Here is a 14,626-nt window from a genome sequence, read left to right as displayed (position 1 = left end):
TCCCAATGCTTAACCCTCTGATCTACATCCCTGAGGAATTAGGAAGTGAAAAATGAGAATATCACCAGACTAAAACAATTATTTGCAATAACTATAGACATAAGTTGCAAATTACTAAGTAGGGTTCAATCTTTCTCTCATCATGCCTACCAGGCATTCCAAATTCTACTGTCTCTTGGCTGTCTATGAAAAAAGCTCTCCTTCCTGACTACATTTCATCACATCAACACCTCAAGTCATCCTTAAATACATTACTCAATTCTCCTTTGATTTTAATTTTTAATTCTTTCTGCCTCTAATATCCAACATTCAAGGCCCCAACTTATCATTTTTTAAAAAAAAATTGTCAAAATAAAAGCATAATCTCAAGAGAAATGATCTTGTAATTAATTCCTAAGCCTTATTTCAAATCCATCTGAATGCTTAGTCCATTTGTAATATTCCAAAATCAAGGAAGAAGCAGAAACAAGAGTCACAAATTGGGAAGCTAAATGGTTGTCTCTAACAAATACTGAAAACAAAGCAGCTACTGAAATCTTTTGACAACTGGCTGTAATCATGCCTTTGTCAAGTGAGGAGTCTCACTGAGAACCATATTTCTGCTCACCTCTGTAGATGTCTAGATCTAGAGCAGCGGTTCTCAACCTGTGGGTCGCGACCCTTTTGGGGGTCAAATGACCCTTTCACAGGGGTCGCCTAAGACCATTGGAAAACACATATTTCCGATGGTCTTAGGAACCGAGACACTGCCAAAGCTGCCGCCACCGCCTCAGGAATGCACAGTGGACGAGCCAAGGAAAGGAACTGAATGAGGAGCGGGGGCATGTCCGTCTGCGTGTCTGTTTGTGCGTTTGTGTAGAGTCGTTATTTTCAACTCCCAATATTACGAAGAAAAAAAAAGGTTGACGTGAATAAAATATGGTGGAAGACAAGCGCTGTGTGTGTGTGTGTGTGCATGTGTGCAGTGTTAATCATATTCTTTCCCTCGTCACGCACCTTGAGCCGCGATGCCAATAACCGTCTGCTCTCAGTTCATGACGAGCGGGGCTCTTCTCTCTTTTTCCATCCCTGATTCGAGCGAAACATTGAAAACCGTACAACACCGAGAGGCACACGTCCTGCTGGCAAGGCTCAGGGGAAGTGCCAGATCAGCGCCCCTTTCCGCCTGATCTGTGCTTCTCCGAGGCTGGGAGAGCTCAGGGGAAGCGCCAGGATTAGCTTCCCTTTCTGCCTGATCTGTGCTTCTCCGAGGCTGGGAGAGCTCAGGGGAAGCGCCAGGATCAGCTCCCCTTTCTGCCTGATCTGTGCTTCTCCGAGGCTGGGAGAGCTCAGGGGAAGCGCCAGGATCAGCTCCCCTTTCTGCCTGATCTGTGCTCCTCCGCGGCTGGGAGAGCTCAGGGGAAGCGCCAGGATCAGCGCCCCTTTCTACCTGATCTGTGCTTCTCCGAGGCTGGGAGAGCTCAGGGGAAGCGCCAGGATCAGCTCCCCTTTCTGCCTGATCTGTGCTTCTCCGAGGCTGGGAGAGCTCAGGGGAAGCGCCAGGATCAGCTCCCCTTTCTGCCTGATCTGTGCTCCTCCGAGGCTGGGAGAGCTCAGGGGAAGCGCCAGGATCAGCGCCCCTTTCTGCCTGATCTGTGCTCCTCCGAGGCTGGGAGAGCTCAGGGGAAGCGCCAGGATCAGCTCCCCTTTCTGCCTGATCTGTGCTTCTCCGAGGCTGGGAGAGCTTTTTTCCATTTTGGGGGGGGGTCAAGTTTTTGACACCTCGCTAGGTGACTGGTGGTACTCGAATGTTGCCATATTCTAAAAGTGGTACAATCGGTGAAAAGGTTGATCTAAATAATATTATCAGTAGGAGTGAATCCACTGTTTTTCCAACAAGATTGGAAATATTTTTATTTTTAATGTGATGGTGTAATAAATTCTAATCCAGGAACTCTCAGTTTCATTGCTTAATTTTCTTTCCATCTTACTGCTTATCTTCAAACCCAATTTGTTTTTGTCATTAATCACTATGCTTTAATTATGTTCAATTTGTAACAATGAAAATACATCCTGCATATCGGATATTTACATTACGATTCATAACAGTAGCAAAATTACAGTTATGAAGTAGCAACAAAAATAATTTTATGGTTGGGGGTCACCACAACATAAGGAACTGTATTAAAGGGTCACGGCATTAGGAAGGTTGAGAACCACTGATTTAGAGCTTGGGGATTGTGCCTCATCACCTGATTGCTCCAGACAAGAAGAGAATCTGCAATCACCCACAAGTGTTCCAGATAGTTGCTTCTCATGAGAAGACCACAGGACAGGAGATTCTGTGGTTGATCAATCTCAGTTGAATCCTAGCTTACTGGATCCTGAGGCTGACACAGGATCAACTGCAACATTGTCAGAGGCAAGGTCAGAGTCATATTCTGAATTGCGGCTCATAACACTTATATTTAAAACGTCTTTCATTAAGAACTGAATAAAATTCACACAGTGCTGTAAAAACATGTTGGTCCAAAGGTTCCTAATAGAGGAAAAGCAGTTAACAACTTACAAAAGGAATTAGAAAAGGAAATATGAGATAAGAGAGTATGCAAATCCATGTAGGTGTCAACCTCATTTTGAGTGAATCAGAGCACTAAAGCTGATGGTGACTGCTGTCTTGTGGTTTCTTTGTAAGGAGCAACTATCTGGAGCACTTGTGGGTGATCTCAAGTTCTCTATCAAAGAGCTGGCCTGCTTTTCATTCTACCATGACTATCAATTCTGCTAACAGTTCCTCTTTTCTTTCCTGGAATATCATTAAAACCCTGGCAAATGCTAGCCTTGAGACATAATATGAAGGTTATTTTGTTCATGAGCTTATGAGCAGTCAAACATATTTGAGTTGTAAAATGATGTGATGGATTGTGTCTATGAAGGGGAAGGTGATGTGATGGACAACAATAAAGTCACAGTTTATTGAGGAAGCATGTTCCACGGGGCAGGGGGGGGGGGGGACAAGAGAAACACAGCCTGGAACTAAATCAGAAAAAAAGGAAGATAATTAGGATAGCCACTCCCTAGAATTTCCCAGGATATATAGGTTAGGGTTAGAGTGGGATAGAGTTAGACTAACTAGATTCTGTCTATATAGCATCAGCAAATAAAGAGCTAACTTTGGCTGGATTGTTCAGTGTCACTCTTGGGCGGGACCTGACAATTGTTGAATTGTAGATTCGGACTCAAGATATTATTTACTTAAAGATAGTCTCCAATTAAAACTATCACAACATAGCAGGAAAATGCAACCAATTATCTCCAGGATCTGGGGTATTGAAGTACATAAGGGATTATATCCCAAGTGATATGAAAAAAGATTTACGATCTCTGCTCCTATTTACAAGTTTTGTAAGAGCAAAGAAGCCACTGATTCAACTCCAGGTATGTTTTAATTACACAAGTTTTGTAAGAGCAAAGAAGCCACTGACTTAACTCCAGGTATGTTAGCTAATTCACAATAAGATTTATTCAAATGTTGAGATTAGCCTTTACACAATGCATATGGGAAACATTACTGAGAAATTTCTGAACTGTACTAAAATGAGAGACAATCTTAGTTTTAGAGTTTCAATGGATTTATAATGGTTTGTACTTTTCAGATATTAAAGCCTTCTTAAGACTTGGTTCCAGATGGATTATTTTGCTGTAGGAAAAAAGAAATGCATAAATAAAATTAATATAGATCAAATGACTAGTATCAGAAAGATTTGTTTAACAAGACTGGCTCATCCTCATCTTAAGGAATTCTTCCTTCCTTCCTGATCTAATAAAGTTAAATCTTTCTCATTTGAGACCCATGTAAATTTAAATAAGAATAAGATATCACCTAGAAGCAAAATTAGGAAAATGTATCAAAGAATGGCAGGAGATTGCTTGGACCATTGTCATGAATAAGGGAAGAGATAGGCTCCCTGCCTTGTTAAGTATGGGATGAATTGTCTAAGAGAGCTTTTCAGGATTTCCCAGCTGAACACCAGCCTCCAGGACTTGTGTCTATCCAAACACCATCTAAACTCCATCACGAGAAGTTTGGAAATTCTTTGTGGGGGGAAAAAACTCATATTTATGACAGACACTATGTCTTTTGAGGGAACATTACACCTAGGATACCAATTTTGCTATCTGTTTCAATAACTGTGATTTCTTTTCTCCTCGGAAAGTGCATAAGGTTTTATCTTCCTCCAGCTTGGTTTATTGGATATCTAAGGACTTCTCCTTGACAACAGTCAGTGAGATCAACAATACCTGGTTTTCACACTGCCTTTTTAGAGGAGGCGTTGTGAGGTTTTGTATTAATCATAATCTCAGCCAAATATATGAAATTTAACTAAACTGACAGAGAGGGCTTTATTGATCCTACAGTTTCAAGATTTCATAAATAAGACAAATTAGCATTGAAAGGCATCAGATTTGACATACAGAGCTTTTGGTTATCACGATGGATGATTTATACCAGTGGAGACTGCAGGAGAATGTATCCCTCTTGGTGCATCTACCTCTTTCAGTGGCTTTTTATATCAGTTTAATTGAATATCTCTAGCTCAGTGGTTCTCAACCTGTGGGTCGGGACCCCATTTGGGGTCGATCGACCATTTCACGGGGGTCGCCAAACAAGACTGTCCGCCATTTTTTTGTCCACCATTTTTTTTTGTCCGCCATTTTTTCCCCCTTTTCCAGCGGGTGCCTTACCTCTCTTGGGCTGGGCCAGCTGGTGGTCGGCCTGCTCCGTCTCTGCTGCTTGCCAGCAACGCCTCAGCCAGTGCAGGGGGAGGAACCGTGCATGCGCGGCGCTCCAGGACAGGGAAAGTCCTCGACTTACGACCAGTTGGGTAGTCCTTGACTTACGACCGGTTTAGTCCTCGACTTACGACCGGTTTAGTCCTTGACTTACGACCGGTTGGGATCCCGGCATTAAAAAGGTTGAGAACCACTGCTCCTATATTTCTGGTTCCATTTAAAAAGAGTTTCAGCTTTGAACACAGGCAAGAGACACCCTAGGTACAGAAAGGTATGTCACTTGGGAAATGTTGAGGGAAAAATTGTGTAAAAGCAAACACATGTTTTATTGCACCATAAAAGGACATGAAATTCCATGTTGCTAGAATATTGAGAGCAAGGGAAACCAATAATCTTTTAATCGCTGGTGGAACCTGAAATTTGGAACCCAAAGAAACAAAACTGGGAAATGAATGGTGTGGGAATTTCATGTGCTCTAGCATTGCCAACTTAGCATGTACCATTTGAAGGGAATGTTGGGATAAATGGAATCTGAAACAGGAGATCTGGTACTTTCAAATCATCCCTCTTTCTAGCATATATTGCACAGTTCCCAAATGGGTGCAAGAGGGAGAATTATGGTGGCTAGCAGACATAAATCCATTAAAATTTGACACATACGTTTATAGCAGAATATCTATTGTAGCAATATATTAATCTGCATCCTTCACTTAACTGAAACAGCAAATGAAGTAAATATATTAGAATTTATCTCTAATATGTAGTCCCAAACTCTACATTTTTCCATAATAAACAAATGCATAATGAACGAATTTGACCTAGCAAATATTCTATATACTGAGTTAAGTAAGTACTGTGGTTCCAATCCTTTTGAAAAAAAAATCTAAATTCTTGTTGCATAAAGATAGGAACATGGTTGAATCTCTAAGTAATATAATTTTCTTTCTCCTTACAAGGGATCAGAAAGACAGCAAATACCTGAACCAACCCATCGACTCAGAAAATCATGGATAAAGGAAATGGTTCTGCCATTACTGAATTCATTCTTCAAGGATTCACAGATAATCCCAAAATACAGCTTCTTCTTTTTATAGTCTTCCTCTTGGTTTATGTCATCACTGTGTTAGGGAATCTAGGGATCATTCTGTTGATTTGCACTAGACCCCAACTTCACAAACCGATGTATTACTTCCTGGGAAACCTCTCCTTTGTTGATCTCTGCTGTGCCTCAACCATTGCTCCTAAAATGCTGATTGACTTATTAAGTGAAAGTAAAAGGATTTCTTACAGTGGCTGTGTTACACAGCTCTTTCTGTTTGCTATGCTTGCAGATGCAGAATGCCTTTTGTTGGCTGTGATGGCCTATGACAGATACGTGGCCATCTGCAATCCACTCTTCTATCCAACCATCATGTCCAAAAAGGCCTGCCAGAAAATTATCTCTATTGTGTACTTTACATGCCTGCTAGATTCAATGATGCAAACTTCCTGTATATTCCAACAATCTTTTTGTAGTTCCAACATTATCAATCACTTCTTCTGTGATGAGCCTCCACTTCTAATACTCTCCTGTTCCAACACATATATTACTGAGATTGTGCTATTTACTACTGTTGGCTTTGGTGAAGCAAGCAGCGTTAGTATGATTCTTGTATCCTATGTTTACATTTTGGCTACAATCTTGAGAATGCGCTCCGCTGTGGGCAGGCACAAAGCATTTTCCACCTGCGCCTCTCACCTGACAGCTGTTGGGATATACCATGGGACAATACTCTTCATGTACTTCCGACCAAGTTCTAGCTACTCCATGGACCAGGACAAATGGGCCTCTATGTTCTACACAGTTGTGATCCCCATGCTCAATCCTTTGATCTACAGCCTGAGGAACAAGGAGGTGAAAGATGCTGTGCCAAAATCTTTTGGCCATATATGGATTTGGATTGGGGGGAAAAATGTTTTACAATAACTTGCATTTGAGGAGGGGGGACATATAGAACACATATCTTGAAGGCATGGTAAAATCAGTGGGGGATATGTTAATTTTTAAAGAATGTAGCCCTAGAAAAAATTAATAGACAACCTAATACAACTCTCTGCTGCTTGTGGAGAAGAGGAAATTCAGTGTAAAAGAGAATATACATTGTGTACTCTTGTTCTTTCAACTGTGTATACATGGAATTGCTCAATCATCTGAATATTATCTCAATATAAAACATATATTATTTAAATATAATATAGTTCACCTGTACAAGTCTCCACTACTGCCAAAGGCCACTATTTCAGTTTAATCAGAGAAACCTGGCACTTCAACTGGTTCACTCCTTTAGCCCCTTTCCACGACATTCACCCATAAAAAGTGGTAGTTTGACACCAGTCCATCAGAAAAAAAAGTGGCAGTCATAAATCAAAATAATTTATTGTAGAAAGCACAGAATCAAAATACTTTTATAACTATGGCCTTTAGAATTCAAAAGACTGAAGCATATATAATATTATACCATTCCACATCTGTAAATTAAATACTGTTGTTGGTTCTGAATTTGTCAAGTCATAAGCAGTTCACTATGAGGTAAACCAAGCATTTCAGTGGGTTGTTTTTTTTTAGCCATAATTACACAAGCTGCTAGGCTTAGCTAGCCAATGTCTCCCAGCCCAGGGATGGAGTGAGAGTTGCAGGACTCCCACAGTTGTAAAGGCAGGCGTGCTGCCAAGCACCCAAATTTTGATAACTACTGCAACAAACAGAATTTCAGGGAGAGGTCATTAAGTCTCTTCGTTCAGCTCCATTGTTATTTCAAATGGTTGCTGAACAAATTGTCATAAGTCAAGGACTAGCTGTAAGAAACAGTAGTGCTTTCAACACACGAAGGAGACACCCTGGAATCACATAGGAAATAGCAATTGGAAAGATTTTCAGAAAGTATAATTTACAAAACGTGAAAATCAACTGTATTAAGTGGAACAAGAAACATGACAATATCGGCTTAAAATCTATCAGTTCACTAAAAACAGCAGAATTCTCAGATTTTTATTTTTATTTTTAATTTAGGATCTTCTGAAGAAAGAAGGGAAAATAAGGTGTATTAGCAGGGTTGGCCAGAAGGCTGGCTAGGTGCAGGAATCCAGTGTGAAGAAGCCAATGCTCACACAGGATCAAAGAAAGATAAAATTCTTTTATTTCCGTACAGAAGCCGAAGAAGTCATCTTTGGGTTTCACACCCAGGGAGCACGCCAGAAATCAGGCACAGTTGTTGTTTTTTATTTCCTACAGGAAACAAAATAAGAGAATTGCTGATTGGTTACATGACAATCACACATGCAGACAAAGCAAACCCATTCCATAATATCCAAAATTATTTAATGCTACTTCATTATCATTTAAGTTGCCACAAAGAGGAGGAGGTCAACTTATTTTCCAAAGCACCAGAGGGCAAGGCAAGAAATAATGGATGGAAACTAGTCAAGGAGAGAAACAACCTGGAATTAAGGAGAAACTTCCTAACAGTGAGGACAATTAACCAGCGGAACATCTGGCCTTCAGTAGTTGTAGTTGCTTCATCACTGGATGTTTTTAAGAAGAGACTGGACAGTCATTGGTCTAAAATGATATAGGGCAGTGATGGTGAACCTTTTAGAGACCGAGTGCCCAAACTGCAACTCAAAACCCATGTATCATTAGGTGCCAGGTGGGCGTGGCCCATTGGGTGGGCGTGGTTGCGGTGGTAATGGCAGATTGGGTGGGACTAAAAAGTTCAATCAATCAATTCCAACTTTGCGAGATCTTTTTTTTCCCTCGAGAAGTTGAAATTAATTGATTGGTTGAACCTTTTTTTTTTTGCACATGGCGGAGGCCTAAAGTGAAAAGGTTTTATAAAACCCAGCTGAAGGCCTAGGACTAGGGCGAAGGCGCGCGTGCCCACAGAGAGGGCTCTGCGTGCCACCTGTGGCACGCGTGCCATAGGTTCGCCACCACCGATATAGGGTTTCCTGCTTGAGCAGCGGGTGGACTAGAAGACATCCAAGGTCTCTTCCATCTCTATTCTGATTGAAGTTGACTACCTCTGGGTGTGCTATGTTACTATGCTAATATGTTTTGCTTACCTCCAGGCCTTTTTCTAGATGGCTATAATCATTGCTTAAGCTAAATATTATGTAATATTCCTTGATTCCAGTAACGGGTTCACTTGCAATGTATCTTAGCCAAGTGTCAAAACCACAACCTATCAGTTAGGTTATATATTACTGGTCAACCCTAGTTCTTTCTAATAGGTATTAAAGAAATGTTACTTCTAGCAGGCAAAAGCAAAAATAAGCTAATGTCTCTGGCTAAAGTTAATTCATAGCTCACAAAAAAGCCTAATTATTTATTAATAAGCTAATAAGCTACCAGGCCCTCAAGTTGGAGAGATAACTAGGAACCAGGCAAATTTAAACTCATCCTACAGTGGCTCAAAATTTACATAATATTTTTAACATTCCTTCCAACATAGATTTTTGTAGAAACAGTCACACCACTAGCACAAACTATTAATATGGATTCTCATATGCAATGCCTCAGCAAATGAAGTAAATATTAGAATAGCTGTACATACCGTCCACTTTGTATTTTTGTTTAATGCAAATTTAACTATCATTTAGATGAATGCAATAAAAATGTGGCCTGGTCCTCTGGATTATTGAGAAGCCAAAACCAATGCAACTCTAAAGAATGCAAATCTTTTTCCTTCTTTTGATACATTTGATCTTTTTATGATTGTCCTCTCAGTTTATGTCATTGTGTATTAGAGAATATTGGGATAATACTATTATTTTATACTAAATCCCAACTTCACAAACCCATGTATTACTTTCTAGGAAACGTCTCCATTATTGATCTTTGCTGTTCTTCAGCCATTACTCCTAAAATTCTGTTTAATTTATTAGCTGAAACTAAAAGGATTTCTTAAAGTGCCTGTGTTTTACAGCTTTTTTTGGTATGCCATGCTTGTAAACATAGAGTGCCTTTTATTGGTTCTGATGCCCTATGACAGATATTGGCCATCTGTAATCCATTTCTCTACTCAGCTATAAAATCCAAAAAGACCTATGTCAGCAAATAATTGCTGTTGCATACAGTATAAGCCTTGTGGATATGATAGTAGACACTTCCTCTACATTCTGATTACCATTCTGCACATCAAATCTTATCAATCTCTTCTTCTGAAGCATATTTCCACACTTAAGGATCTCCTGCTCTGACACATACGTTAATCATGTTGTACTATTTATCTTTTTTCACTTCATTGAAGTGAGCACCATAGTTATGATTCTTCTATCCTATGTTTATATTTGGGATACAATTCTGAGAATGTGCTCAGTTGAGGGCAGGCACAAGGCATTTTCCACTTACGCTTCTCAGTTGATGACTTTTCAGATATTCCATGGAAAAATAGTCTTCATGTCAAACTATTTTCCAAAACACCAAAAGGCAAGAGAAGAAACCATAGATGGAAACTAACCCAGGAGAAAAGCAACCTAGAACTAAGGAGAAATTTCCTAACAGTGAGAGCAATCCATCAATGGAATAGCTTGCCTTTAGAAGATGTGGGTGCTCCATCACTGGAGACTTTCAAAAAGGGCCTGGATAACCATTTGTCTGAAATGGTATCGGGTTTCCTGCTCAAGAGGGGGTGTTGAACTAGAAGACCTCCAAGGTCCCTTCCACTTCTATTGTTCTATGTTCATGTACCTCCAGCCCACGTCCAGCTATTCAATGAACCAAGACAAATGGGCTATGTTCTACATGGTCATGGTCCCCATGCATAACCCTCTGATCTACAGTCTGAGGAACTAGGAGATGAAGAATATCACCAGATTAAAGCAATTATCTGCAATAACTATAGATATACTCTGCAAATTGCTCTCATCCTATCTACCAGACATTCCAGGTTCTACTGTCTCTTTGTTCTCTGTGAAAGAGCCCTCCTTCCTGGAACTCCTGACTACATTTCACCAGATCAAGTCATACTTAAATGCATAATACTTAATTCTCCTTTGACTGTAATTTTTAATTCATTCTGGTTCCCTCTAATGTTCAACATTCAAGGCCTCCCTGTCAGGCCTGCCCCAGCTACGTCCCTAGGAATGAAAGACCCTTGACTCCATTTGGTTCAAGTGACAGGTTCTTTTACTAAGGATTAGTGGTTGCAGCAAAAGCAAGGTTAGATCTGAGATTCCCACATACAACATAACTGTCAATGCTGTAAACATTGGATGTTCCCGCTCTGACAACTGATGAAAATCCCAGCCATTTTCTCTCTTTGCTTTTAACATGCTTTTTCTCTTATTTATAAATCAGGTGCATAATGGGGGGTTGGGATGAATACTTGAACTCAGCTATCCATAATAATAAATGCTGCTTTATGGGAACCCGAGGTCAAATTGATAACGTTTTGGCAGGCTGAGGAGCTGGGGAGAAAGCCCGCATTTCAGGCTAATTGGAGAGCATGATTTATGACTGCTTGTTGGGGATGAGAATTGCAATTTGTTACTTTGTATCCGGGGAAAGGGAAATTAGTTTTGGGTTGAACTATGTAGTGCTGATACTTTGTTTCCTGAATAAAATGTTCTTTAAGAAAGAATCCTTGCCTTGAAGTTCTTTTGATGGGTTTCATCTATCAGAACCATGGCAATAACATTTTTTCCTCTTTCCCCAGCCCTCCCCCTTTGACCGGTCCAGCTCTGTCCAATGGCATGCCATTTAGATGTTTTGGGAACAGTTTGCATGTTTGGTGCCACTTAGTGCAATTTCACATTCTTTTCCCAGGCTAGGTGTCCTTGAAAACTGGAACAGGCTGGTTCTCACACCTCTGATTTCCACCAAACCTATCAACCCCCTCCCCTCTCATCTCTACTCTCTACATTCCGATTGCCCCCCTCCTCCCCCTTAACAATTAATGACAGGATGCCAACAAAGCACAGAGCTAAAGATGGCAGATCTGACAACCCCACCCTATCATTTTTTTAAAAAAGATTTCAAAATAAAAGAGTCTTATAATTAAATTATTTTAAATCCATCTGGATCCTTAGTCCCATTTGTAATTTTCCAAAAACCAGGAAGAAGCAGTCACAAGTTGGAAAGCCAAACAGTCATCTCTAACAAAAACTGCAAACAAAGCTGCTACCTAATGCATCTTTTGACAACTGGCTGTAATCACTCATGTCTTTTTCAAGTGAGGAGTCTCATTGAAGACCATAGTTCTGCTCGCCTCTGTAAATGTCTAGACCTGGAGCTTGGGGATTGTGCCTCATCATCTGACTGCTCCAGCTAAACAGGAGATGCCTGTGATTGATCAGTCTCAACTGAATCCTAGCTTATTGGATCCTGAGGCTAACGTCCTAAAACACATGGTCATCTGCAGCAACATTGTCAGATTCCAGGTCAGAGTCATGTTCTGAATTGTGGCGCATAACACTTGTATTTAAAACTTCTGTCACTAATGGCTGAGCAAAATTTTCATGGTTTTGTAAAATGTGTTGATCCAATGGTTTGCAATAGCTGAAAAGGAGTGAACAAGCAACTTCTAAAAGTAATTAGAAAATAAAATATGCAGAAATAATTAGAAAAGAAAGTATGCAAATTCATGTAGGTATCGACCTCAGTTTGAGTGAAGATAGCTTTCCTTCATTTCCCAGAGCTCTAAAGTTGATGGTGACTGCTGTCTTGTGGTCTCCTTGTGAGGAGCAATTATCTGGAGCACTTGTGGATGAACTCAAGTTCTCCCCTTCTCTGGAGAGGAATTATGAATCAGCTGGGCTACTTGCCTGCTCTTCATTCTGCCAAGTTATTAGCTCTGCTAACAGTTTGAATTTCTTCCCTGGAAGACCACTAAATTCCTGGCAAATGCTAGGCTGGAGATATAATAGGCACAGTATGTTGCTTCTGAATTTATGAGCAGCCAAACATGTTTGATTTTGTCTATGAATTGTGTGATGGACAAGCAACAGTTTCCCAGGAGAGAGGGAACACATTGTTGGAGGGGAGGGCGAGACAACAGTCAACACAGCCTGGAGCTAGATCAGAGAAATAGAAGAGAAGAGAATTAGAATAGGTGCTCCCTAGAATTTCCCAGGTTATATGGGTTAGGGTTAGAATGGGATAGAGTCAGACTAACTAGATTCTGTCTATGTGGTGTCAGCAAATAAAAAAAACAAACTTTGGTTGGATTGTTCCATGTCATTCTTGGGCTTGACCTGAAAATTGTTGAGTTGTAGATTGGGACTCAAGGTGTTATTTACTTAAAGATAGACTCCAATTAAAACTATTACAACAAAACATGAAAATATAACCACTTATCTCCAGGATCTGGGGTATTGAACTACATAAGGGATAATATCCCAAATGATATGAAAAGATATTTAAGATCTCTGCCCCTATTTATCAGTTTTGTAATAACAAAGACGCCACTGACCAAACTCCAGGTATGTTTGCTAATTCACAAAAAGATTTACACTAGTGTTGAGGTTAGTCTTTGCAAACAGAATGTTTATATTAACAATAACAATCCACATGGGAAATGTTACTAAGAAATTTGTAAACCATAATAAAATCTGAGACAATCTTAGTTTTAGAGTTTTAGTGGATTTATAATAGTTTGTACTTTTCAGATATTAAAGCCTTCTTAAGAATTTATTCTAGATGGATCATTTTGCTGTAAGAAATGAAAAATTGCATTTGTTGCAAGGATCCTTTCAACAGAGTCCCATGATGTAGAAAAAGTCTCAAAAATAAGAATTAATGCAAATCAATTGCTGATACTTTCTGATTAGTATCAGAAACATTCTTTTAACAAGACTGGCTCATCCTCACCTTAAGGTATGCTTTCTTCTTGAAAGTCTGATCTAAGCATTACTAAGTTTAATTTAATCTAATTAAATTGAATCTTTCTAATTTGAAACCCATGTAAATTTAAATAAGAATAAGACATCATCTAGAAGCAAAATTAGGAAAATGTATCAAAGAACGGCAGGAAATTGCTTTGGACCGTTGTCGTGAAAAAGGGAAGAGAAATGCTTCCTGCCTTGTTGTCTACGGGGTGAATTGTCCAAGGGATTTCCCAGTTGAAGACCAGCCTCCAAGGTTTAAGTCCATCTAGACACCATCTAAACTCCATCATGAGAAATTTGGACATTCTTTGTGGAGAGGAAAACCCATATTTATGACAGGCAGGATGTCTTTTGAGGGAATATTATACCTAGAGTATCCATTTTGCTATCTGTTTTAATAAGTGTGATTTCTTTACTCCTCAGAAAGCGCATAAGATTTTATCCTCCTCCAGATAAAGAATATCTAAGGGCTTCTTCTTGACAACAATCAATCAGACCACCAAAACCTGTTTTTCTTTAGAGAAGGTGTTGTGAGGTTCTTTATTAAGAATAATCTCAGCCAACGTATTTTATATTTAACCAAACTTACAGAGAACGCTTTATTGATCCTACAGCTTCAAGATTTTATAAATAAAACAAATGACCTTGAAAAGGTATCAGGCACTGATTTGACATATAGAGCTTTTGGTTCCATTTAATAAGAGTTTCAGCTATGAACACAGGCAAGAGACACCCTAGGTACAGAAAGGTATGTCATTTGGGAAATATGGAGGGAAAATTGTGTAAAACCAAACATATGTTTTATTGCACCATAAAAGGACATGAAATTCCATATTGCTAGAATATTAAGAGCAATGGAAACCAAGAATCTTTTAATGGCTGGTTAAACCTGAAATCTAGAACCAAAACAAAAAAAACCCTGTAAAATGAATGGTGTGAGAATTTCATGTACCCTACTACTGCCAAATTATCATCTACTATCTGAAGA

General features: G+C 39.6%; 1 protein-coding gene and 1 pseudogene across 1 annotated transcript; both read left to right on the top strand.

Annotated features, from left to right (window-relative positions):
- The first annotated feature begins 5,773 nt into the window (after positions 1 to 5,773).
- Positions 5,774 to 6,739, top strand: LOC107299824 (olfactory receptor 1019-like). Its single transcript, XM_015829168.1, has one exon. It carries the CDS (start codon positions 5,780 to 5,782, stop codon positions 6,737 to 6,739), a length of 960 nt encoding a protein of 319 aa, XP_015684654.1. The 5' UTR covers positions 5,774 to 5,779.
- Positions 6,740 to 9,611: 2,872 nt separating this feature from the next.
- LOC107299822 overlaps positions 9,612 to 14,626 on the top strand; it is a 6,734-nt pseudogene continuing 1,719 nt past the window's right edge.

The sequence above is a fragment of the Protobothrops mucrosquamatus genome, unplaced genomic scaffold (assembly GCF_001527695.2).
Source record: "Protobothrops mucrosquamatus isolate PMUCROS unplaced genomic scaffold, P.Mucros_1.0 scaffold5539, whole genome shotgun sequence".
Lineage (NCBI taxonomy): Eukaryota > Metazoa > Chordata > Lepidosauria > Squamata > Viperidae > Protobothrops > Protobothrops mucrosquamatus.
This window is presented reverse-complemented; position numbering and strand designations above follow the sequence as displayed.

What these genes read in the sequence shown, in the direction of transcription:
- LOC107299824 (XM_015829168.1), top strand. Translation starts at nt 5,780, where the DNA reads ATGGATAAAGGAAATGGTTCTGCCATTACTGAATTCATTCTTCAAGGA.